The sequence below is a fragment of the Sebastes fasciatus genome, chromosome 1 (genome assembly GCF_043250625.1).
Source record: "Sebastes fasciatus isolate fSebFas1 chromosome 1, fSebFas1.pri, whole genome shotgun sequence".
In the NCBI taxonomy this organism is placed as follows: Eukaryota; Metazoa; Chordata; class Actinopteri; order Perciformes; family Sebastidae; genus Sebastes; species Sebastes fasciatus.
Genome location: NC_133795.1, coordinates 3316742 through 3344440, shown reverse-complemented (window position 1 = coordinate 3344440; position 27699 = coordinate 3316742). Strand labels below are relative to the sequence as shown.

Sequence of the window (27699 nt, the reverse complement as noted above, 5' to 3'; positions counted from 1 at the left end):
TGCCTCTCTTCCCGTCATTCCCCGCTCTCCGCTCCATCTACCTACGCTTGCTCTTTTCCCTCCTTTTTTTTTTTGTGCTCTCTCTCAGTCTTTCTCTCCAGCCCTCCTTGTCCTCAACCTCCCCCCCACCCCACCCCTACGCTGTGTGTCACCGCTGCCGGGGAAGAAAGAAAAATGCTCCGGCCGACAAAAGTGAGAAGAGAAAAAGGGAGAAAAGAGTCAAAGAGGAGAAGATAGCGAAAGCTGGAGTGTGATTGGAGCGCAGCGATGCCTCCGTCCACCTTGAGCCAGACTCTTCTTTGATGGAATACACCCCGGACAGCGGAGGGCAGCGGGAGGGAGAAGAAGAAGAAGAAGAAAAAGTAGAGGACTGACAGAAGAGGACTGAGAAGGCAGGACGACCAGCGCTCGCCTCAGGAGGGTACGGTGACACAAAACAAAAAAAGAAAGAACCAAAAAAAACATATGCTCTTGCCAATCATGTATCTAACAACTTCAGCTTCTCTGTTCCTTTTGGCGTTTTTTTTTTTTTTTTTCTTCATTTGGCTTTTGATCTTCTTCTCTCTCGCTCTCTCTAGTACACTTTCTAGCTCGCTCGCTCTCTCTGCTGAGTTGTGTCCACAGGCTCTGTTTGGGATTTGGACTAATTGTGAAACTATTCTCCGGACTCCGGAGCGGAGAAGAGACTTTCTCTTCTCTCCATTTCTTTTTCATTCTAATTAATTCCCCCACTATGCAAACCCTCAAAGAGCCTCTCTCTCTCTAACTCTGACTCTGCCTCTCTCTACCTCACTCTCTGTTTTCTCCCCTCTCTCCATCTGTCTGCCTTTGAGAAGCAAATAATTGGATGTGGAGATTGGCTTCTCTGTGGCTGAGCCGGAGGATTTGAGTCTGCACGGCACTTCACTCACACACAATTACACACATACACCTGGAGCTCTGGGTGTGTGTGTGTGATTGTGTGAGTGTGTGAATGCTGGTGTGAGCTGGACACAGATTGTTTGTGTCGTCTTTAGAAGGATAAGTCTGGTGCTATTTTATTTTTTTTTGTTGTCGTGAAATCTCATGAAAAAGACCAAAACCAACAATCTGTGAGTGCGCCTTTTAGTACTTCACAACTTTTTTTTACTCTAAGCCAAAAACGAAGAACGAAACAAAAACTTACATTTTAAAAAAAAGCTAAATAATGTCCTTAAACAGCTGGGCACTGTAGTTTGTAGCAAATATGATTCAAATGGGGAGTAAATACTGCTTTTTATTAGGTACTATTTTCTGCCGCGGATGAATACACGTTTGATGCTTCGGTGAGTTTTTACAGGTGTATGTCGGATTGACTATGAAGGGACATGTCGGTGTTTTTTGACAACAATTTGGCACAGAGAAATAAGATATATGAGACTTTGAAGAAATACTTCTAATTATTTTGGATAAATTATTGTTGGTTTTGGTCTTTTTTTCAGCTTTGAATCTGTAGCGTAGTGACTGACCTTCTATTCAAGTTACGGACACGAACTTCAAAAAGACTCTTGAAACAAGACGCGTTAAAATATCCTTACAATACTGGCAGAATCTTTTTACTTGTTTTACTGAAATACGGTTTTAGGACTCGACAAAAATGAGTTTTTTTTAGAGTGCAAAGCTGAGTGAGAATAAACTGAAAGAAAGAGAGAAAGAGAGAGAGAGAGAGAGAGAGAGAGAGAGAGAGAGAGAGAGAGAGAGACCTTTGAAGAGATTAGTGGCAGAGGTATTTCCCTGGAGAGACAGAGAGAGAGACAGAGAGAGAGTGTGAGGGGTTTCTGGCACAGCTTCACCTACTAGAAAGAGACAGAGAGAGAGAGAGAGAGATGAAGAGGACGAAGAGGAGGCTTGAGCAGCTTCTGAGACAAGAGGTGGACATGAGTTGTGTTGTAATGCTAGCGAGGCTACAGGCTGGAGGACGCACACATCAACACTTTTAGAAGAGAGATGTAGAGCCGCTCTCGATACACTTTCTGCTCCGAGGCAGGGCGCCAAGTCTCAAGTGACGAACCGGAGACCCTCCAGAGCCTTCACACACACACACACACACTCACTCATGGTCACCTTTACACACTCAAGACACACACGTATACACAAAATGGAACAAGAGGGACTCCATTGGGACCCTTTTCACATTTTTTTTTTCCAGCCACTTCTTTTCTTCTTCTGCTGTATTTCATTATTCACCCCGTCTCTCTCTCTCTCTCTCATTCTCTCTCTCCTCTTCACCTTCCCGCCCAACCACACATCTCCCTCCTCCCTCCCTCTCCTCCTCATTCTCCTCCTCCTCTTCCTCCTCCTCCTCCTCCTCCTCCTCCTCCTACTACCGCTGCTTAGCTCCATCCAGTCCAGTCTCATTGTCCTCACACACACACCTCGCCTCCCTCCGAGTGTGAGCGTGCACGCGAGTTGTGTGTGCATGTGTCTGCTGTGTGAGGACAGCCATTTCTACGCCACAGCAGTGCAGCGGAGCGCCGGGTTCCACTCTGAGGTGAGTGTGTGTCACCTCCTTATCTGATAAACACACTTTTTTTTTTTTCCACTGCTTGTAATTTAGTTCCTCTTTAAAGTGTTGTTGCACTTGTGGAGGATGGTGAGGATGGTGTACGGAGAGCGTGTGTTGTTTTGCGCTAACAGGGGTCAAAGGTGCTGGCGGTGACATTTGAATGGAGGTAGGATTGGATATGGAGCTGCTGAAAATGTGGCTCAGGCTCGTCCAGACTGCTGGTGTGATTGTGTGCGTGTTGATCCGTGTGTGTGTGTGTGTGTGTGTGTGTAGCCAGAGGGTGAGCTCGGCTCAGTCTGTACGTGCTCTGCTTATGAATTGCTAGTGACCACGGCTTGAGTCTTACTCCCCACTAGTTCACATTGAGCCTCCCTCCTTTGGGTTTTTTCCCGCTTTCCCATCTATCTACTTCTTCCTCTTTTCTCATTCTGTTTGATTTGACTTCAGTGACTTAATTGGCATGCCTGCGAATAGAAAACCACGCTGCCAACGCCGTGTACCAAATGCAAATGCTCAAACAACCAGCCAACAGTATAAATATATATATATATATATATATAAAAATTCTCTCTACTTTCTTTCTTTCTTTCTTTCTCTCTCTGTCACACACACACACATTCCACGGCAGATTTAAATATTCCCCGGCGGGGTTGGAGGGTGAACAGAAATAGATCTAATTCTAAATCAGGATGGAGAGCTCGGCTCAGGCAGCCTCGCCACCCTCCCTCCCTCCCTCCCGTTACAGCCAGCAGCTACAACACTCGCACTCCAAAAGAAAAAGAAAAAAGTTCAAAGATTAGCTGCAAATTTCACCAGTGGAATTATAAGAGGAGTGAATATGCTGCGACAGTATGAAACGCTGCCAAACCCTCCACACACTTTATGGCCTCGATGCTGGACATATAGGAGGCGTGAGGACAAAAGGGCGCATCAGTTTGGGAGATTTTTTCCGAAAACAAAGCAGCTTGCAGGAATTATCAGTTTTGCAGTGCATGCGCCACCCACAAAATAATACTAAAAATAAACACAAGGGATGCTGAAGTGCCTGATTTGCTTCATAGTTTACTTTTTTTTGAAGATGTCAGGGAGTTTAAGCTGTATGGATTTGTCTGTTGCGGCTCTTGGCTGCTACAGTAGCTGGCTGCGCTGGAAAAGAAAAAAAAAAGCAGCCGGATTAAGCCTCTAAGACTGGAGTTAAGATACAGATCTGGAGTTGATGAGCTCTCCTATAGCTGCCTGTCTATCTGCCCACCTGTCTGTCTGTCTGCCTGCCATGTCTCCAGAGCAGCGATAGGATAGGTCATGGCCTGCCAGCTGCCTCCAGCGGTCCCGCGGAGGGATTGAAAGATGGAGATGTGGAAAGGGGGTGAAGCAGGAGGAGGGTTGGTGGAGGGGTAGAGACAGGGGAGCAGGTTGAAGGAATGTGTGTGTTCATATGTCAAAGTGTGAGTTTGTGGCGGCAGTGTGAGAGATAAAGCAGGATGGGGCGGAGGGGTGTGGGGTTGGGGATAAGATGTGCTGAAGGCTGGATAAGCAGCACCTGGCTGGAGAGAGAAAATAAAAGATAAGGATGCACAAAGAGTGTGAGGGTGGGGGGGGGGGGTTGCAGAGGTGGGTGAAGCCTCCAATATCTACCTACAGACAGGACGGACGTCACATCGAGACCCACTCATCCTTTACCTCCCTCTCTCCTCCGTCTCCCTCACTAACCGCCCTCTTCCGCTCTCCTCTTTCTGACAATGAGCCGACAGCAAAGAACAAAAGAAGACATAATACATGCAAACCCTCCTCTCTCTGCAGTCAGGGAGGAGAGGAGGAAGAGGAGGAGATGGGAAAGAGAGAGGGATGAGTAAGGCATAACATGTAAGGCGGTAATCAATTATATAAAAAAAAATTAAATTAAAGAAGCTGCAGAGTCGTTGTTCCAGAAAAGACAAACTTTGAAAAGACAAATAAGTGGGTGAACTTTGTGATGCAAAATGTCATTTAGCACGAGTTGAAGTAAGAAAGTATTTCCACTGACTACTCTCTACATTTCACACACTTAGATGAAGATCTTCTTCTGCATTGTGAATTACGTTTCAACGTATTATGTCGCAGATTACGTTTGTTTTTGACGTATCACAAATACAGATCTAATGATAGTTCGTGGAAGTCCGTGTAGGCAGGAGGTCGGGACTTTCTACCAGGAGACTGTTGGTGCCCCGTGTGAAACCAAAAGTCAACGTTAACGTGTTTTTATTTACGTCAGTGGCGTAAATGATGCAACAAACGTAGTAATTTTAAGCCAAACCATGACGTTTTTTTCTAAACATAACCAAGTAGTTTAGTTGCGTTTTGTTTTGTTTCAGTTGACAACTAAACTGCGACCGAAATCCCTCAAAATGTAATTGGGGATGCAGTTTAGTTGTATGGGAATGTCATTTTTGGTCGCTCGAATAATAACTTCACTCTCTCATAAGCAAAGGTGAAAGTAGCGTGACGTTCTTGTAGTGCCAAGAAAACCTCCAAATGAGGAGATTGGACATTTCCTTCTGGATAAAAAGTGTTGGAATTTCACAAAGGAGACTGATTTGCACATTGGTTTCTTTTAACAACCTTTCACCAAGATCTCTCCAGAATTTGAATCAAGTAGTTTTAGTCACCTAAAGTTAACGAAACTTTAATGAAACCTAGTTCATTAGAACTTGGGTTTTATTTTGTAGCTCTGGTCATCGGTTGTTTAGTCAACACATTCTCACTCCAAAAAATACCGCTGCTTGGTCAGCGCCCCTCGGCGTCGGAGACGAGGTACCCCTCTTGCGTTGCATTTGGACAGACCAGGGACGGTGTGTCACTACATGCTTGTTACATTCATAGTGTCCTTTCAAAATAAACTTCTGTTTTCACAGGAAGGTTTAGGCAACACAACCACTTAGTTAGTGTTAGGAAACGATCTTGGTTGACATTATCTTTGCTGACTCGCAACTCAAGGGACTTTCTCAACATCAGCGCCTGCACCGAGCGTGACTGGCTGGAAAGAGCTCACATGAGAAGAGATGCGTAAACACAGACATCAGATTCATCTGGAAATTAATTAGAATAAGACGACGCAGACTAAAAACAGCTACTAACTGTTAGCCTCACAAAAAGGTCAAATTATCGTACGTTATGGAACTTTTGGCATTATTGATCGCACGTCTACAAAATGATAATTATCGTACATCGTACATTTTCAAAGGGGTCCCTTGACCTCTGACCTCCAGATCAGTGAATGTAAATGGGTTCTATGGGTACCCACGAGTCTCCCCTTTACAGACATGCCCACTTTATGATAATCACATGCAGTTTGGGGCAAGTCATAGTCAAGTCAGCACACTGACACACTGACAGCTGTTGTTGCCTGTTGGGCTGCAGTTTGCCATGTTATGATTTGAGCATATTTCATGCTAAATGCAGTACCTGTGAGGGTTTCTGGACAATATCTGTCATTGTTTTGTGTTGTTAATTGATTTCCAATAATAAATATATACATACATTTGCGTAAAGCAGCATATTTAACCCCTCCCATGCTGATAAGAGTATTAAATATTTGATAAATCTCCTTTTAAGGTACATTTTTGGACAGATACAAAATGTCTGATTCATTTGCGATTAATCATGATTAACTATTTTAATCAATTGACAGCCCTAGTAAAAACTAAAACAGTTCATGCTATAGATGTAAAGTAGAGTAATTGTATTTATATACAGTTTTAAATGGCTAATTCGTGCATGCTGGTATTAAAGTATCTACAGGATTGCTTGGCTCGTCCCGTTAGCCGGCCTCGCTTATTCAGCCTACTTGATAATTAATGGTTGCTGTGTATTACACATATTAGAGACCCTCCCCGCCCCCCATACACACCCATGCAGTGATCACACTCTGGTGATGATCTCAGCTGCGGTAATTAAAGAAGTGTTAGCAGTGAGTGAATAAAACATGCATCAATCCCTCTTCCCTTCATTTGAACTTCCGTCCCTCCATTCCGTTCTCTCCTCTGGTGTTATTTCTCTCCCTTCTCTTTTATCTATTTCCCTCTTTTTTTATTCTTTTAATCATCCTCCTCTCGTCCTCCTCTTCTTCATCTTCTCGTTATCTCGTGTTGTCCTCTTTTTCTTTTCTTCCTCCGCCTCCCATTATTCTGCTTCTTTCCTCTCCTCCCCCCCGTTTCCCCTCTTTTATCATTGTCTCCCTCCTCTTACTCTTCACCTCCCCTCTCACTCCATCCTCTCCTCCTCTCCTCTCCATCATTCCCCAGAGGTGAACCAATGTGTGCAAGCTGTTGCAGCAAGGGCAGTGCACACAGAGCTATGGGATGATGAGATATACAGTGTGTGTGTGTGTGTGTGTGTGTGTGTGTGTGTGTGCACACTCTTTCTAGCACACACACACTCGTAGACACTGCAGGTGCTGCATCAAGATAAATGAGCCGTCATTAGCCAATCAGGTCAGCCGGTGGGAGGGCGATGGAATAGCGAGGAGCGAGATCAGCTCGTGGAGGTCAAGCCTCTGACAGGGGAGATGTGTGTATTAATGTGTGTTTCTCTGCACAGAGAGACGGAGAAGGAGAATTCCCTGATTAGATGTGAGCTCTCACTAAGTTTTCTTCTTCTTCTCCTCCTCGCTGCACGAGCTTCCCCTCCCCTCCCCTTCCCTTCATTCCTTTCCTCCATTGCTGTTGTTTTTTCCTCCTCTGGGAAGCGGAGGAGTGCTGAAGATTGTTGTGCTGCCGTTTTGACGGCCTAATTGGTATCTCCGAGCCCGTTGTTTATCTCTTCATCGGCGACTCGTCACAGCGACGGAGACAGAGGTTGAGGAGGAATTAAAAGCTTTTTTTTTTTTTTTCTAGCTTGGAATTTCTGCAGGAGGAAAAAGTAGATGTCATATTGTGTTTTTTTTTTAAGTTCCCCAAAGCACTTTCTCCGGGGAAAAAAACCTATGAAACCAATTAGAGAGAAAGTTAGACTGGTATATATTCTCATTACAGCACCGTAATCAATCAATGTGTGTGTGTGTGTGTGTGTGTGTGCGGATGGGTGTTTGCCCTCTTAACATTTACACTTCGGCTAATGCAAATGGATTTATGCATAAAGTGTTCATTCTCACAGCCAAAGGTGCTGCTGGGAAGGAGGAAGGTAAATGATTAACCCCATGGAAAAAAACTCTAATCTCCCTCATTCTCTCCCTCTCTCTATGAATGTGTGTGTGTGTGTGTGTGTGTGTGTGTGTGTGTGTGTGTGTGTGTCGGGGGCTTTCAGGATGGCCGGTGGCTTACTTTGATCACTAATCCTTTCTCTGGCCTGACTTTCTGTCCCTCGTTCTTTTTTTCCTCTGCCCATCTCTCTCCTCTCTCCTCTCATCTCCTCTCTTCTCCTCTTGCCATGTCTGCATTGTGAGCAGCTTACAGGCGGATATCTAGGGCAGGGTGCCTAACTCTCTCTCTCTCTCTCTTTCTTCTCTCCGTCGTTCTCCCTCCGCCTCTCCCTCTGTTTTCTGGAGTGCTTAAAAGAATAGGTTTGGATTTGCACTATTTTGATATAACTATAGTGCCATGCCCGTCCAGAACGGGCCGATTGGTTGGCCCAAAAAAAGCTCTGCTTGCAGCTCTGTGGAGAACCGCGATGGCTGCTTTTATCCACCGAGCATGACGTTGATTGGATGAACAGTTCTTGAGATATGGGAAGGACAGTCATATAGAAATGGTTTGTTTTTGTGGAACGTTATTTCAGCAAGCCCCCCGGGAAGAGCGCCGGTCGTTTCGTAGTGGCCAAGCGGCGCTACTAGAACTTCCGTGTCCATCACGTGATGCCATTGGGCCCAAAAAGACTTTTTCCCATAGACTTACATTGGGAAAGAGACGTCTGTAACTCAGAGGATCATTTTTTTTAGGTAAATCATCTTCCCAGTACGAACACTTGAATAGCCCTTATTTAAATCATTAGGTCCTAAAGGCTGTAAAACGCACTAATAGCTGAATCCAGAGTTATTTCCCTTCCTCTGTTCATGTGAATGAGACACATTTTCTCCAACACTTTGCCGATATGGTCAGACTATTTTTGAGAAGTCCTTCTTCCTTTTTTTGCGTTGCCTTGCAGTGTATAGGCAGCTGTTGTCAATGCTGGAATAGCAACTTTTCCTGCAGGATATTCTGCCGTTGAATCAGGCTTTCAACGAAAGTACGTGCATGAGCATCTGCATTTGTAGAACAGCCAATAGGAAACGCCCTGTCAAGTTTTAGGTTTAAGTAGTGGACCCAAATGCAGAGACACTAGGCAGACCGATACATTCAACAAAAAGCGAGCTTTAATCTGTTAAGATGGTCTGCTAAAAACAATTCAAACAGGAAATTAAAAAAAACTAAGAATGTAGGCCGAGGAACAAAGTATAAAAGAAAGAAAACACCAAAAACTAAACTCAGAACAAAAATACTGAACTGGGTACAGACTAGATGACACAAGGAACACGAGGAACACTGGCAGGATCGCAGGAGACACAGAGGTAACAAGGCAGGTGAAACTCAACACATGAGGAGCGGCGACAAACTCACAAAGAAACAGGGAACCACACGGCTTAAATACACGAGGAGGAGTGCAGGATGATTACACACAGGTGGAAGAAATCAGGGCGGGGCAGACAATCATAAAAACACGCCCTCTGAAATGACTTGTGATTGGCCAAAGTCTCCCCTCACAGGGCTAGATTTCCTGAAAAGAGCCAAGAAGGGTAGCGTCTAGAAGGGAACCCGCCATTTGGGGAAACTCTCGCGACATGGCTAAAGTTAGGAAGGCAATGATCTGGAATAGTTACGTTTAGGATAGGTCATCGGGCATCAGGAGTTTGGTGAGGGTTACCTTCTAGACACAACCTCCAAGAAGGGGTGCAGAAGTCTATTTTACTCTCAGACCACTTGAACTGTACAAATGAACAAGTGGGTGCTTTTCAAAGTTACAGCCTTTTTCTGTACAAAATTCCATTTCTGTGTTTTCCTGGACTGTCTTCTCGCTAAACTATGACGGAGGGCAGTAACCCTACATACACCAGGGTGAAGAGACACACTTCATTTGGCTAACTATTAGCTTCGACTTAAGACTGGATTTCGTCCTCCGTCCGATTAAAGTCACCAATATTGTGAGAATTGTTAGAAGAAATAGACCTGAAAATATTGTAACCGTTTCCTTTAAACACAATTTGTCTGGAGTGATAATCATTCAGCGGTCTTAATTGTCTCTCTTCTGGTATATCTTCTACGCTCCCCTTTCTCTCTATTCCATCTGTCTTTCTCTCTCCTTGTCTGCTCTGAGATCACTGTGACCTTTCTGTCCTCTTGTCTTCTCTCTCGCTCGCTATATATTTCTTTTTCTCCTCTCAGTTTCAGGTAATCTGTCCAACCAGCTGAGGCGAGAAATCTCTCGGCTGCAGCGCACACACACACACACACACACACACACACACACACACACACACACACACACACTCTCTGTCTGTCACTCTCTCTCTCTCACAGCTCTAAACCCCTCTAAGGCTCCGGTGAATACCTTACAGCATTATTATTCAGCACATTCATAACTTCATAGAGGAGCTCTGAATGGTTGGCCGGGCGGTTGTAGTTGCTAGTGAGACCTCATAATCCCCCCCGCTCTCTGGCCGGGCCTCGTTAAACCGTATTCCCCGCTGGGAACCTGGAGGTTATAATTAACGAACCTCTGGTAGACCTCGGGAGCGCCTCGCTGGCTCTCTGTAGTCCTGGAGTCGCTCCACGAGGGGGCAAGAGAGATGCTTCTAGAGGCCAACAGACGACGGTTATCCGCAGCCTCGGGGACGCTAAGAGACAACTATTCTACTGTTACAGATGCTGAAGCTGCATCCAAACATCTACATTTTTGGACCCTCTTTTGCCCCACAAAAACTCTTAAAATGGCAGTGAGCTATTCTTCATCCCCTTCCAAAGTACCTTGAGGGAAATCATCTTGCCTGCACTGTCTTGTGTCCTGTACTTGCCTGTCACACGTAGACTTGAAGGAGGATCTACTGTATCCCACAATGCAAAGTGCTGGGCCTGCTACAGGCTATGCTTACAACAACAACAGCAGCCAAAAACGTCTTGATTTTTTACATTTGTTGTAGCTATTTCATTACTAAATTCACTTCGGAACATTTTTGAGGCGAGAAATCAACTGTGTAGATTTTAATTATTGGCAGTTTTTACGATATTAGATGATGAATCGAACATTTGCTCCAACGTTTTCGGAGTTCAGAAGCTCCACAAACTGCGGTGACAGCTAGCTAGCGCCTGCCGGGGCTGGTAGCTCACCAGCCGGGCGGTCACGCTCACAGACCGCTATGAGCTGGCTGGAGTTCTCTCTGGAGACCGGTCTGTTGACGAGAGGCTTTTATGTCTTTGTTGACGGATAGTTTGTTTAAATATCGCAACACAAATGTCCATTATAAACTAACAGGATCAAGCCAATCAGAGCAGACTGGACTTTTTCAGCAATGGGTCTTAAAGAGACAGGTGCTTAAACGGAGCGTTTCAGACAGTGGATGAATACAGGTATATTCAGACAGAGAGGATGAGAAAAATAATGTGTTTTTTGAACATTAAAGCATGAAAACATGTTCTAGTAAAAACCCAAAATACAAACATGAACCTGAAATATGCATGATATGTCCCCTTTAATCTCTGTCAGACAAACAAACACAAGCTTTGCCATTAATTAGAACACATGGGAGGGAAGTCCCAAAATACATGAACCTGGAAGTGAGCATGATATGTCCCCTTTAAAAGCCAGTATAACAACAGAACTAATTCTTACAAACTGTCCGACCACGTCTGAAGGAAAAGTGTTTATTTCTGTTGCGAATGGCCACACCTGAAGGCAGAAGAGCTGTGAGGGGTGAGACGCAATGAATCTGACAAATGAGGATGGCGGTGCACACTTTTGTACTCTCAGAACTGTTGCACAAATTAAGTCATTTATGAAGAATTTTAAAAAAGAGCTTTAGGGAGTATTTCAAATCCTTCCTACTTTGTCACACATCTGTGCAACATCAAGGGCCTGCATGTTGGATTGTTGTTTTTGGAAAATTGTGGGACACAGCCCTGATTGTGACGTCTGAACGGAGTGCAGGGAGTTTGTCTTTATACCACTTAACCCACAGAAGTCAGGGCAGCAAGCTTTTCCATCCAAACAAGTTTATCAATTACTCAATTGACAGAAAATAAATCAACAATTTTGATAATCGATCTCAAGTCTCAAGTCTCAAGTCAAACATTTGCTGCTTTTCTTTTTTGTGTTGTATAACAGTTAATTGAATCTCTTCAGGTTTTGTACTGTTTGTCAGACAAAACAAGCCATTGGAGGACGTCACCCTGGACTCTGGGAACCGATCATTGGCATTCCTCATTATTTTTTTACACTCAGGGCGCTTTCACAAGCCAACATTTAGTCTGTTTCAATCAAACTGGTTCATTTGGGCATTTTTGAACGCAGTAATTGTACTCTGCGGAGCAAAACAACGGAGACCACTTGCGAGAGTTGGTCTCGGACCGTTTCCAAGCAAACACTAGTGCGGTTCGATTGCAGTGAGAACATAATCCGACCCAACTGCAGGAAGTGAACTAAAATTCAGACTGCCTGCACGGGCATTTGTTGAGATGGACACAGGTAAACGACAGGTTGACATGAGAGGACTGACTGATGTTTGTTTGACATCCGGGCCAAAGAGAACATACAGAATATGATAAATTAAATCCACAAAAATAGTGAGTCATTCCAGATAAACTGGAGGAGAAGGGATTCATGCGCACAGTAGATCAGAGCCGAGTCAAAGTGAAAAATCTTTGACAGCAATATTTCAAAGTTTGCATAGAAGTGGAAGCTGTCGAGATGTAAAAGATATATTTGCTCCTTCGTGCACGACCCCTCAGCAAATTATTTATTTATTTGGTCTGCTTTAACTTGTGCAGTGTGATGGTACATGTTCACAGCCTCCGTCCTTCGTCACACATCCCAATTCATTGTCTATGTAAGCAGCTGTGCAATGCATTGTGGTAGCGTGGCGGCGCGATGTGAGAGACGGGGCATCACTCATCATTTGCATAAAGTTGAGGTTTAGGCTACTTTATACAGATCAGGGGCGTCCAGGGCGACTCGATGCCTCTGGAAACTCCCGAGAAACTTTTAAACTAACCATTGTTGATCCAATATAAAGACTGCAGCAACTGCATGGAATGGGGTAACCCTCTTGCGGTGATACGAACACCGGTCTCCTGGTTGAAAGTCTTGTGTTTGTTTGACCCGTCCACCCTGAACGGACTCTCACGCTATTAATACTACGTCACTTGCACCGACCGTCGAATAACGCCGCCGGTGGGTTTACATTCAATCATCAATATTAAAGTAAGTGACTTTTTAAAAAAGGTTATTTTTCGCATCTTGCGAGACAAAATGGAAATATCGACGTTGAGTATCGAGCCGTCCTGGGAAGAGGGCAGATATCTCTGGTGCAGGTGGAGTGGTGGTGGTGTGTGTGTGTGTGTGTGTGTGTGTGTGTTGGGGGAATTTGGATATGTGTGTGTGTGTGTGTGTGTTGAAGGGGACAAGCACAAAGCACTGGCCTGTGGAGAAGATAGAAAGCTCCTGTGTGTTACTGAGTCAATAGGCTCTTTGTTCACTAGGACTGGGAGACAGTTAGCCATGAGGACAGACCGAGACTCCAACGCACCGTAGTGTACCTGAACCTGCACACACACACACGTACACACTATTCAAATACCTCAGCCTGACAGGACGGCATTCAATCTCTGTCCACTGTTCCCGCTTTACCTTCTTTATCAGTTTTTTTCCCCCTGACTTTCTCCTCTCTTCCTTTATCTCTCTTTCTATACATCCATCCATCTTTCCCTACCTCTTCATCCCACCCACCCGTTGGCGTCTTTGTGTTGGAACAACAGAAACTGTTTCCCTGTTTTTTTTTTTCCAGCCCTCTCAGTTATCTAGACCGGGGGGGGGGGGGTTGGTTTTACCTGAGAGCAGGACAGAGGGCATTTTGTGTTGGACGAGGGAGCGAGCGGGTAGAATGGCGGCGGCGGGGGGGTGGGTACAAGAATGCAACAGATACAGGTAGAAGCTTTGTGCGGGTACCAGAAACAAGTGCAGGAATCCAGGAGCGGTATTAATGTCCATGTGATGGTAAAAGAAAGAGCTAGAAAAGAAGAACATGGAGACAGGAAATAAAAGAGGATCTTGATGAGATAAGAGGAAATGGTTCGTATGTGGTCGCACAAAGACAGAGTGAAAGGCGGAAACGTGCTGCGGACACGAAGATGTAAGTAAAAACCGAATCTTCAGACATTTCTCCAATTTTTATGAGCTTTTAAAACGTAATCTGTGAATCCTGTGAGCTGCTATGTGCCTCTCAAGTGTACCCCCTACTACATGAAAGGGAGTGCTTGAGGATTTGAAATATTCAAGGCCACTGCAGAGTAAAACTTCTCTTTTACACACCAGTTAGAGCGTCTTGTTGTTGCTTCGTTGACGGGAAATGTTCCGGACGGGGAGGTTTTCTCGGTGGCTACTTATATACTCCATGAGTAGAAATCATGCACATGTCAGCATGAATCACACTCACATACTACTGTTTCTGCTTTGTATGTGTGTGTCCGAAGGCAGGAACGGTATAAATAATGGATACAGTTTAATAAGCTTCCTGTGGAACGTCTCTGGGCTGTTGACCATCGGGATCAGCATTAGGATTCTGTCACTCAAACTCAAAACGGCAACAACACTGAGCTTATCTGCTGCTTTACGCACACACACACACACATGTTCAGCTGCACACACAACATACACGCGTGCGTTCTCGCTCACTCAACGCAAACATGGATCGCCTTATCTCGCCGTCCAAACAAGACGATAACAAATATAAACCACATTGTCTGTTTCCACGGAGGATCTCGATAAGACACAAATCAGCTTATACACACACACACACACACACACACACACAAACCGCGCATTAAACACACACGAGGAAGCAGAGCGAGTTTTCACAGGGATGAGGTTGAAAAAGACGGACTAAAAACAAGGATGGATGACTTTCGACATTAATCCTCAAACTATCTCTGAGTGCCCCGCTCGCTTTTATTCTTAAAGCCTGCCTCTTTATCTCAGTTCCTCTTATCTCTGCATGTCTTTCCAGCCCTCTGAACTTCCCATTCCCATGCTTGTTGCCAGAGCTGTCTCTCGAAAAAGGAGGGATTCCCCTCCAAACTGTAAAGTAGCTCTTTGTTCACCAGATACAGAGGAAATGTGTTGTGTTATTAGCAATCTCGCAGGTGTGTATATGTCTGTTTTGGCCTTTTATCTTAAAGGAGTTCGACATTTTTGGGAAATGATTCACTTTCTTGCTGAGAGTCGGATGAAAATCAATACCTCACATCTGAAAATATGAAGCTCAGCTTAGCTTAGTTTAGCACAAAGACTCAAACCAGGGGGAAACAGCTAGCCTTGCTCTGTTCAAAGGTTAAAAAATCTGCCGAACCGCACCCCTAAAGCTCTTGAATCAACACAATATATCTTGTTTGTTTCATCATCTAACTCTCCGCCAGAAAGTCAATAAGTGTATTCCCCAAAAATGGCGAAGTATACCTTTAAGGGATATACTGTATGTTTCTATAGGCTGTTTCCCACATGCTATGACGGGATCAGACTTGATAATATCAACTGTTATAACTAGGGGTGTAGCGGTACACAGAAGTCACGGTTTGGTTCGGTTTAGGAGTCACGGTTCACAAATGCACAACATCCTCTTGCTGGGAACTGAGAAACATTTTGCCCACTGGCAACTTTAGTATAACGTTACTATTTTCATCATAAAAATAAGGAACATTTCAAATATTTCTGTATGTAGGAACCCTGATCACACATTTTCCCAAAAAGCATCAGGTCACAATAGACTATAAAACTGAAAAGCATCTGTTATGCTATGAAATAAAAAAATTAAAAGTTGCTTTTCCTGTGGTGATTGACACGTCTGGGTGATGCCGTCGAATGTGCGTTAGCATGTGCTTCCATTTACATCCCCTACGACGGTGGAGCAACGCCGACACACCGCCCTCGTCTCATACACTACTCTCTCTCTCCGTTGATGTTGTAGCCGACCGGGAAACCTGCAGACGGGTCTTCCAGCATTTCATTTGCACTCACCGTAGTGTGACTTACTTGCTCGCATGCCAATCAGCTTGTTGTGCTAATCTCAGTTTATGTTACCAATGGCGTACAGGTAAAAGTTTCAGGGCGGAACTCGGGCTTGTGAACTTTGATTTCTGCATTACGTGCATCAATCCACATACCGTGTATTCTGTGTACCGTGACGGTTCGACACAAATACACAAACCGTTACAGCCTTAGTAATATCACAATATCACAATATTTTTGCCTAATCTGACACAGTGACCATCTTGAAAGATCCGTAGTCTGATCCGACATTAGAGTGTTTGTGGACGATACTGTATTATGTGTTAAAATTCACTACGTAGAACCAAACCGATTAGAGTCTGATCCAAATAGTCCAAGTCTAGTATCGTCCATACAGTCATACATTTTGGGCTGCATGCACACAGTCCATGCGGGCGTGGATATGTAAAGTGTAATTTAGACATAGTTTGTCCACCAGAGAGCACTGACAAGTATCTTGGTCACATTTTGAAAAACTAGAATTAAGAAATAATTATCTAAAGTGTCCGTTTATGTAAAATAAAAAAATAATGTTGGTATATCAGTATCCGATTTTTTTAAAACTGAGATTTCAATATCAGTCTAAAATGATTCATTATGGAGCCTTACTCCCATACACTGCTTCATTTAATGTTTATTATTATTGCGAGAGGTCCCGGGTTCAAATCCCGGATGAGCCCCCAATTTGTCATAGACATTTTATAGGGTGACTTTTTATATATTCAAAACGTATTTATATATATTTTGTTGTTGTTAATCGTTGTTATTAGCATACATTTAATTTCAAGTGAAGTTTATTGTTTAAACTTTTATTTATTTATTATTTTTTCAAATGCAATGTAACTATTTATCCTTATGAAAATTTATATTAATGTGTTTATTTAAAAAATTATCAGTCAATAAATTGTTATGGGTTTATTTTAAAACACTCAAATTCCAATATTATAATGCATTAATTGCAGGGGTTACAGTTTGATAAAGCAGAATGAGCCGACCAGGGATTCATTGGTGTTTCTATGGGGATACTTAGGAACATCATTACCTTGAGATGAATGATTAAAACTTTTATGAAAGTATTAAATAATTCAAATTCATTTGCTTTTTCCCTTGGCTAATATCACCAACCCAAAAATATCGGTCTAACCCCTCGTTTGGATCCCACCGCGGTCGGTTCATGCACGGTCGGCGCCACGCTGTACTCGGGGCCTGTGGCTCCTCATTTATGTGTGTATTTGTGGATGCACGTGGGCCGCTTTGCCTCCCTCTCCTTCTCTGTTAACGTTGACTCATCCATTTTCAGCCAGTTAATAATTCAGAGGGGTCTGCAGGCTGTGTTTTCATCTGTCTCATCTCCGCGCTCAGCCTGTGAAAAGAACCCCTAGTAATTACACACCACCAAAACAAGACACTGACTCCGATGGCTGGCAGCGTGGCCGGGGATGGAGGAGGGAGGAAAAAGCGGGTTAGAGCGAGAGGGGGGGGGAGGAGGAGAGAGATCGGAGGATTGGAGGATACACAGGAGACAAGAAGGATACACAGTGGAGAGAGGTGTCTCAGCACTGTTGTAAATCCTCTGCAGGGCCTTGTAAGCTGTCAGACAAGCTGAGGGTGTTAAAGGCATGAAGTGAGAGCTGCACACACACACACACACACACACACACACACACACACACACACACGGCGGCGGCGGAGAGAGAAAAAGTTTACTAGTTTCTATCGGCTTCACTGGCTCGCTGCTGTGTTTTATGGCTTTCTATTCCTATGTGATTTTCTCTGGCATGTCACATAGGGTCTAAAGCCATTGGGTACAGAGTGGGAGATCTGCAGATGAGGATTAGATGGATATATGAAATGACAGAGGAGGGATTAAAGAAGAGCACATGGAGGTTTAACAGCATACACACACACACACACACACACACACACACACACCTACACTCGTCCACACTGCATGGCCCGAGGCGTTTTTGTCTCCGCTTGCAGGCAGCCTGGAGTCTGGCTCAGCTAATTGCCCCCATATGAGACAGGTTGAAGCGCATATCAATCCCTAAAGCCACACACACACACACACACACACACACACACACACACGCATGAATGCAGACACTTTATGTTTGGTGTGCACTTTTGTCACCCACTCTCTCCACACACACACACACACACACACACGGTATCCACTCCCCCAGCCAGACCTGCTGGTGCTGCTGACTCAGGTTGGTATTTAATGAAGCTCTCAGTTTCACCTCGCGTCTCCCTAATCTCAGCGCTCGTTTGTGATTGGCTGCCAGCACACTAGTGAAAAATGTTAACGTTGGGAGTTTAGTGAGCCTTAAGTCTAGCTCTGTGTGTGTGTGTGTGTGTGAGCGACAGAGAGATGGAGTAACTGAAGCGGATGGGAAGAAAAATGTGAGATGAAGAAGAAGCAGAAGTAATGGCGGTGTTTCTCCTCCTCGCTGAGTGACGGCGCTCAATAGACCACCGTGCCAATCTTTACCGCAGTGTATGTGCGAGTGTGTGTTGACTGACCTATTGACTGAACCGCAGTAACTTTCTCTGCATCGAGTTTCTTCCCGAGAGCGCAGCAAAAAACGTTAAAGACGAACACACACACACACGCAGCCGTGAGCATTATCGACAGCTGTCTGCTGTATATCTACCGGATTAGAGTAGTTTTACAGCTGAAGGGCTGCAGTTGATATAAATGATGGTAAATCTCAGGCGATTAAGATTCGAAGCCGTGTATGAGGATACGTTCCTGAGCGTGTAGCCTTCCGGGTTGACCGTGACACCAACGCTGTCAGGATCAGTGCTTTAGTTTGATTCCCTCTGGCACCTCCAGACCGGGTTCCCCATAGCGGCTCCTATGAATGTCAGTCACAATCTGGATTGGAAATTTCAGCTGGGGATGAAATTCATACCTCTCCTGTAGAGTTCCATAGTGGGAGGATTCATTTTAGGCTTCTACCATTTAGGGATCCAAAAGTAAACGTTTATTTTAATGTTAGGTGACGGACAGGTGGAGCACAGGTGGAAAAACTTTGATAAAAAGTCAAAGGTACAAACAAGTGGTCTACCTCCAGGTCTGAAAAGTGAAGCCAATGCTGAAGTGCCTTAAACCTGCATGCTCTCTAACAGCCAGCAGGGGGCGACTCCTCTGGTTGCAAAAAGAAGTCTGATTGTATAGAAGTCTATGAGAAAATGAGCCTACTTCTCTCTTGATTTATTACCTCAGTAAACATTGTAAACATGAGTTTATGGTCTCAATCACTAGTTTCTAAGCTATGGTTATGGTTTATGAAAAGGGGAATGTTAATTGCAGGTCTGTAATGGGATGCAAACACTCGTCTTGGCATGAGACGTGCTGCATGTAAGCATCCACCGCAACCGTAAATTACGAGGTGTGGAACTGTCCAATATGAATGTAATTCTTAGTGATACTGGTTCCCATTGGCAATTCCTGAATTTGATCGACCTCTGATTCATGATTCATGACCAGCTTCTTCTCAGTAGCAATGATGGCTCATGGATATCGTAACATTTAGTGCCATTCCCCAAAACCAAACTGATGGAATAAATTAGACTTTTCAGAAAGCTGATGGCTATAACATAAACCTATAGTTGGCATCATTACATTTTATCTATGCTTCTATAAGGAACATTCATTAAAATATCCTCTGAAATGTTAATTTACAATGTCGGAAAAATACTCCCTGAACTAGATCTCCTGCAGAAGCAACTAGAGCTGCAGCCTTTTCTATTACAAATGAATTATACAAAGATGCACACAATTAGCATTTTCATCCCAGAGCTTTCTCTGATGTGGCTCACATTTGTTATATATTTGGCCCGTCATTAGTCGCTGCTTTGACGGCGAGAAAAACTAGCTCAACAAACTAAGTTGATGAGTACAAGTTGAGTCCAAAAAAGAATGAATCCCAGAGAGAGCAGAAGAGATGGCACACCATTGAAGATGTTAATGTTTGTACAGCTTCATGTTTTATTAAAATATCATCGCTAACATGTTTCAGCCAGAGACCGTCCTCAGAGCGGAGATTTGATAACGTATTGGTCGTGTATGCGTGTGTGTTGATACCACATTTAAATCCCAGTTCATTGGGTACAATTTGAGCTGTACAATAATAAGATCAGTGGTAAACTTTGATGCCTGTATTGTTCTGGGAGGCACTTTAGCTGGAAGCATCCGCCGCACAGCATGATGCGGCAACTGCTGGCTCGACTTGATCACATTTTTTTTTTAACTCTAGGCGAGTCCTTCAGGCAAACTGTAAGTGAAGCAAATGAAGCCAAAAAAGGAAAAATCTTTTCATCATAGAGTTCAGTTAAAAAGTTCTATCAGGAAACTCACTTTGCCTCAGTGTGTGTACAAAAAATAAAAAACCCTTTCTTCTTCTTTGATTCCAGATATCCATTTGTGTTCAAAAGACTCGTGAGCTCACGAGGAGTGTGATGTCTTGGCAGATTTCCAGATGAAGGAGAAACCGTTTTAAAGCTTCAGTAGGCAGAAACTTTTTGGCAAAAATCCCATAGTAACCTTTCAGCATATTGTAATTCATTTACAACTAAACTAGACTCCTGCTCCTCCTCATGGCTCTGTTTTCAGGCTTTAGTAAATCTAGCCCGTGACGGGAGACTTTGACCAATCACAGGTCATTTCAGACAGAGAGCGTTCCTATTGGCTGTTCTCCGGCTGGTGGGCGGTGCTTGATATTTCCTGAACTGTTCTCAACACATGGCTGCCGGGTCACAAACTTTCTCATTTTACAGCTAAACCGTGCACTACAAGATGTTTCTGAAATCATCTGAGGAGAGAAATAGGCATTACAGTAACAGAATATTGATTCATATTTGATCAGGTATGCCTAGTTTGACCGTTTGATCGGAGTTCGCGAGTGATTGACAGCCAGCTCTCAAAGTCGGCAGCTGGATGGCAGACCTCAGATCAGCTCTTACTGCTTGTTTTCCTCCGGTCTGTGTAATCTTGCAGATGCCGTTAGGAGTACCGAAGGACACCGGGGCACATGATTTTTTTCAGATTACCTGTCTCATGCACTACTGTCAGGATATAGTGACCGTTCTATAAAAATAACTTTCTTCATAATCATATCTGCTCCATTTCTGCCCACTGCAGCTTTAACGCCTCCCCCTCTTCTTCTCGTCCCTCTCCCTCCGCAGGTTAACGTGGATGCGGTGCGTCCGATAGGCCATGCCCTTCACCTGCGCCTGCTTCTGTGGCCTGAACGGCTTCTGCCGCCCACGCAAGAAGAAGAAAAAGGAGCAAGTGGAGGAAGGGCAGGGTGAGGTTGAGGAGGCGGAGCGATGGAGGGATCAGGAGACAGTGGTGTGACGAGGGCTGCGGCTCTCCTCACCTCCAACGGGGGTTTTATCCTTTAACAGACTGGGATGCTCATATACAGACTGTCTGATATTATGCATGACGGGGATACAATAACAGGGATGGTAACGGGGCTTCAGGAGAAACAGGCTTTTATTAATAATCCAGAATTCATTTTTGAACCAGATCTTTTCCAATAGTATCTGTGACTGTGGCTACGCATTTTGACGACGGAGTATTAGGGCCACGTTGAGGGAAAAAAATTAATCTGAGATTACGAGAATAAAGTCATAATATTAAGAATAAAGTCAGAAGTTTAAGAGAATTTTTTTTAAATATTTTGATAATAAAGTCATAATATTATAAAGTAGTAATTTGACGTGTTATTTTAGAGGGGAATGAGGAACGTGGAGCATCTTGTAAAGTTATACTTTAGTTTAGGTTTCACAGATAACCAAATACTTCATCGTTTTGCTCATCAGCACCACATTATCATCAGTATCAGGACCTTGAAAAGAAAGTTTATTCCAAAGAAAGAACCACACGGACCTGATGGGGAAACTGCCTCTTTACAGGAGGGGGAAATTACTTTTTTTCGCATAAAGTTATGACTTTATTCTCGTAATATTACGACTTCTGTTTCTTGAAATAGTATGACTTTATTTTCATTAAATTACAACTTTTTTCTTCTAATATCACAACTTTTTTCTCGTAAAGGTATAACTTTATCCTCGTATTATTATGACTTCTCGAAATCTCTGATTTGTTTCCCCTCGATGTGGCCTTAGTAATACTCCGTCGTACATTTTCTACTTTTTAAGCTGCATAAACTCAACAAATGGAATTTTCCTCAACATGAATCAGATTGATGAAAATAAAAGCCTGTGAGCTCATCCCCATTAACCATCCTCTCTGCACTCTAATTCTCCCGTTGGCAGCTAACTGAGAACTGCTTCTGTTGATGTGATTCCCCCCCACCAAAAAAAAATATCTTATCTGTTTGATTCATTTCTTGCCATAGCTGGTGTACTGTATAAGGTGTGAAGAGACGACTAGAAATCCATTATTTCTCTCCGTCACACTTCTCAGCGAGGCCGCATCGCTCCCTTCTCCCCCTTAATCGCAGCTCCACGGAGGCTGAATCGACGGAGCTGCCTCCCCCCACCACCACCACCACCCTCACAACCACCACCCTCACCTACCTGCTCATGTCAGATCAACTTAGTGAAAACTTCAGCCGAGTGAGAAAAGTGTACAGTAATTTCCACAGTCACCCATGGAGGGCTGGAGCCCATCTCGGTGTTCACGCTGAGCTGGGCCCAATCTAAAGCAGAGCAGCTGTCCAATCAGCAGCTTAGCTGGAGTGTGAAGATAGGAGTCAAGGGTCAGAATGAGCAACAAGGTTTTTGTGAGAAGTCCCTCCTCTGATGCCGTGGCGTCTCGGTCTCATTAATAGGCAGACAAGTAATTACAAACACACACACTCTGATGTGATGCAGGCCCATCCATTAATGTCCCCCGGTGGGAGTGGAGTGTCTGCCCGTAAATGCCACCGCGGCGCGCTTCCAGCTGTCACCTGTGCGAGTGTGCGACTCCGAAAGCGTGCGCGGTTGCTTCTCGGTTGCAACAATAAGACTTTCAAACCTGAAACAAGTGGTTAAGAGATCCATTCAGCCTGCTATAGGACTGCCTTTTTTTAGCATGCACATCGACACACACACACACACACACACACACACACACACACACACACACACACACACAGGTCTCATTAGCGTACGTGATTATGCATGGCACGTCCAGTCAGGCAGCGGAGATGTAATTAACCTTTTCCAGCAGGAAACAGATGCCTGGATGTCACACACACACACACACGCACACACAAACACACACAATGACACACACACACACACACACGTCTGCTGTCAGGGAAACAAAGCCAACGTCACGGTGTCACGGAAACAAAGCCCCAAAAGCGCCGCCTGGCACTCTGTGATAATCCCCTCACGCATATTTACATTCAGGGCTTAGAATACGCCTCGGTGCCGCCGTCTCAACCCTCCGCCACCTCCTCGCATCCATCCTCTCTCTCCTCTCCTCTCCTCTCCTCTCCGTCTACCTTTCGGCCTTCAATTACATTCACCCTCTTCCTCTCCTCCTTCTTTTACATCCCAAAACTCTCTCCTTCATCTGTTTATTATCGGTGGATCGTACACGGCCTTGCATGGCGTCTACCGCAGATTAGCGCCCCCCTCCTCCTCCACCACCACCACCACCACTCTCTGTTTCTCTGACTCTGAATATCGGGGATTTCTTCAGGCGGGCAGAAAGCTGCTTTACGACAGATTAATGGACGGCCCTGATTGTGTCTGTCTGTCGGTGTGCGTCTGTGCCTGCGCGGAATAGATTGTCTGTTTACTCATTCTCCCTCTACAAGCGGCGAAATGAGACAAAGCTAAAGCCATTTCACAGTGTAGAGCACCTATTATGATTCAGTGTGTTACGACGCGGCCCTAATGAGAAAGGGAGAGAATGAGAAGGAGGAGGATGGGGGGAGGACGAGAGGAAGAGACGGTAATGAGAGCGAGAGTTGGATACGGACGAGGGGGGCTAATGCTAGACAGAGCAGTCATGCTAATTGGCTACAGTGGATAACTTTCTGAGGCGGGGGATGAGTATGTGTGTGTGTGTGTGTGTGTGTGTGTGGGGAGGGAGAAAAGAACAGCCTGATCTGTCGGCGTTACACTCGTTTAGCGCTCTCTCCATTTCACCTCTTTAATGAGAGGAATATTCGCTCCAGTAATGGCGAAAGACTTGAAATTGGTAACGATTTGTTGCTCGCTCACACACACACACACACACACACACACACACACACACACACACACACTTGGAGGTTGTAAAGGGAGGGAATAATGTCGGCGAGGGTGGGGTGTGCGTTTTCCCTCAAGCACCCAGTCCTTTATGGATCATGGCAATTTTCAGGGATTGTAACTCAAGGACAAACAGCTAAAAATAGAGGGGTGGTGCACGACTCCTGCGACAGCGGGGGGGTGGGAGGAGCTGCGTGTGCGAGGGTGGGGGGACGACGGCGAAAACGAGTCCTGTCGCATTAGATTTGGGTCAGAAAACGAGGGGAAGAGCCGGCGAAGCGGCGAGTGTTGCAGACGGCGGGGAGATTCATCACTCGCTGCCGCTCTCCGTACCTCTCGCTCGTCTCCTTCGACCCCCCCCCCCCCCCCCCCCCCCTCCTCCCTCCTTTCCAGCAAAGATGGTAAACCGCTGCAAAGACAAACGAGAAGTAGCAGCAGAGAAGAAGAGGGAGACGTGAATATGTAATGTGAGCGAAGGAGAGCCTGAACCACAGCTAGATAACATTATAATATTAATATATGCCACTCTAACCGAGGCTCTTTGCTCTATAATGAGTTCATACATACTTTGGACGATCCCAGCAGGGAAGGAACTCTAACGGAAGAGCCTTCCTCTTCCTCTTCCTCTTCCTCTTACTTCTGAACTGAGTCTTTTCCCAGTTTAAAGGAAGAGTTTGACAGAAACATGATTATTTACCTTCCTGTCAAACGTTAGATGAGAAGAACGATGGGCTCCCATTCATTCTTATGGGAGTTGCTTAGTGCTTCAGCCTCGGTCTGGGTCTCATTCACATGAACGAAGGAAGTTCGGCTATTAGTTTACATAGCAAACATACACAATACATTTATTCAAATGTTCATACTGGGAAGTTGAGTTACAGACGTCTCTTTCCCAATGTAAGTCTGTGGGAAAAAGTATTTTTGGGCCCATTGGCATCACGTGACGGACACAGAAGTTGTAGTACCGCTGCTGTTGTTTGGCCAATATGAAAGTTGGCATGAACGACCGGCGCTCTTCCTGGGGGCTTGGACAGCTCCCCAAAAGTGAAGCCAAAACGTCTTGTTCACCCCCTGGTGGATGGCTGCAGTATATCTGCTTGTCTCACAAGCCGTGTTTCCAGTCAAGCAAATTTGATTTGAAATGTCGCAAAAAAAGAAAAGCGAATTAGGTGCGTTTCCATCAACTAGTTTGGTGCGAATAAACTCAGCTACAGCGTAGTTTGGTCAGAAGTTGGCGCTATAGGCTACGTATTGTTGTAATCCACCAGTAAACAGTAGAAGAAGTGGTGGTTACGAACCAGAAACAAAACAAGTCGCCTTGGCCATCCAACTCATCTACGATAGAAAAATGGAGAGAGGTTTCATTGTCCTTTCATGCTGTCCGGAGACAAAGACAATTTGATGCACTGATTCTAATGAACGAGCCAGGGGCCGCCGATGGCTGATGATGAGAGTTTAATGTGCGCTATACGTCAGAATTTATTCAGCAAAGGCGTTTCCATATCCCATTTAGTGCATCAACTCTTTTTTGACAAAGGCAAAAAAAACACCTTATTGAATTTTCATACAGCTAACGTGATACTTAAAATTAAATATGTGAATGGAAACACGGCTACTGAGGAGTTGAATCTCTTAACGCTCGAGGTGCTTTCAGACACCCAAATGCTGCAGCTGCGACTGCCACCCGGTGTCATCGCCTTAACTTTGAATATGCGGCTCAGGGCAGTTAGATTCTTGGCACTGCTAGTACCTTTCTTTAGGGACAGGAACCCACAACCCTGGCAGTGTCGCTGCAGCACCATACAGCTCTTTCTCCCCTCCTGTGCATCAGACTGTTGTCCCTCCATTACTTTCTCCTTCCCTCACCCACATCTGTTCACTTTTCCTAATGAAGGGGAAAGTGATGGTCCCACCAAGGCTAATTAGGAGGACTGAGCTGCAGAGCGCTGACAGACTGGCGATAGAGTCAGGAGGGAAGCGCCGTCGCCGAGCGCTTAGAGCTCCCACCAGTCCTGGAGCGTCGGAGGAAGGGAATGGGGGGAAAAGGGATGCCGGGAGAGGAGATGAAAAACGAGCGTAGAAGGAGAAGTGAGATATATGGCGTAATTGAGACTGTAATGGGTTTTGTCAGAAGCACCTGTCAGGGTCAAGTTAAAACGACTACGGTGAGGGAAGAAGAGAGGGATGAGAGGACGGGAGAGAGGAGAAGGGGCCAATTGGAGTCAGGATCCCGGTGAGGAGAGGCCCTCGTCCATGCCAACCTCACCTGATTGCCAATTTGTGCCAGTCTACAGACATCAAGGAGCCACGTGCACACACACAATGATTTGGGGAGTGCTAACCGACTAAAAGCACCCATACACGTTTCGCTCGCCACACAAACTCACGCTGTCAACCCACCTACGCCGGCTGATTGGACACATCTAGCCACTTAACAAGGTGTCCACGGTGCAGACCTGAGCCGTGTGATTGGAAGATAAAACTGCCGGCGTTAAATATCTAATTCTCCCCCACGTCTAGATGAAAATAAGGTGCAGCGCTGATTAGATTGCAGCCTGCTGTGCCAACCTCGGATCTGCGCCATGTTCATTACCAGCCCTCCCCCGCCCAACCCCAACCCCAACCCCAGCCAATCCTATCTGGGTCCGTGTCCTGCTGCCAACGGCAAATACTCTGTTTGTGATGGAAAAGCAATTCTGACACCCTGGAGGGGTTGAGGTCGATGCCTGAGGAGTGATGAAATTAAGTCGAGTAAAATGTATTTATAAATGGCTGTAGAAGCTGCACCTGGCAATTCAACATGTTGACAGCCCCCCCCGCCCCCCTCGTCGAATGGCAGCGAGACATAACTGATTGAAATTTAGGACCTCAGTGCAGAGAAATTCTGTTAAAGTGGTGTCAGTAAATGTCTCGCTCTTCGGTCCGGAGAGGGTGTGAGGTGATGAAGAGGTTCAGCCGTCATCCCGGGGACAAAGTTCTCACTCGGTGCTATTTAGGATTTTACTTTTTTTTTCAATTCCATAGAAGATGTTTGCTGCCATCAAACATTTTGACACCAGAATTTAATTTAGGCAAACAGTAAAACCTCAACATTTTCCCCCCTTTGCTGATACAGCTTCAACACAGGTGCTTCTTATAAATCAAAAGCCATACATCGGATGTAAAAAACTGTTTTATCGTCGAGAAAAACAGAAGGACAATCAGCTTTTCTAACTATGTCAGTGTGAAGACATGTCCTCTGTATTTGTGGGTTTTAGGAACCTGGGGGAAGGTTACGTTACGATATTTTATAGGCTGAATCAATATATTTTGAATTCTGACTATTAGTTATTTACCCACCAGATTTTTTATTCCGTCAACAGAATCAATGTTCAGTGAAAACGTGTTTACAAGTTTGATTATTTTCAATTTCTCAGATAAACTCAACAATTAAGTGTTCCTTTACTTATAGTCGTCTGGATAAATAAACCATTTAAATAAAAACTTTGGATTATCTGAGAACTGCACGCATGTTATTCACAGATCAGAAAGTCTTCACGTCGGTAAATGAAATGTGCAGACGATGTTAGTGAACGGTTAACTGAATATATTATATTAAAGGGCCACTCAGAGGTTTAATGTTGCACTTCCTTAAAGTCGGGGACATTTTCTCTCCTGTTTGGGTCAAGCTCCAAAAAAGCCATTGGATC

The 27699-nt window shown here is 44.7% G+C and overlaps 1 protein-coding gene across 2 annotated transcripts; it reads left to right on the top strand.

The window, feature by feature from the left end:
- Positions 1–27182, top strand: blacat1 (BLACAT1 overlapping LEMD1 locus). 2 transcript variants are annotated; one of them, XM_074640375.1, is made up of 3 exons: positions 9–421; positions 2356–2509; positions 20978–27182. In XM_074640375.1, the coding sequence occupies exon 3, from the start codon at positions 21009–21011 to the stop codon at positions 21147–21149; it is 141 nt and encodes a 46-aa protein (XP_074496476.1). In that variant the 5' UTR covers positions 9–421; positions 2356–2509; positions 20978–21008; the 3' UTR covers positions 21150–27182. The 2 variants fall into 2 exon arrangements, with proteins under 2 accessions (XP_074496565.1, XP_074496476.1); XM_074640464.1 differs by lacking the exon at positions 2356–2509 and having other exon boundaries at positions 1–421.
- The last annotated feature ends 517 nt before the right edge of the window (positions 27183–27699 follow it).

Coding starts and splice junctions, on each gene's coding strand:
- blacat1 (XM_074640464.1), top strand. CDS start 21,009: ATGCCCTTCACCTGCGCCTGCTTCTGTGGCCTGAACGGCTTCTGCCGC.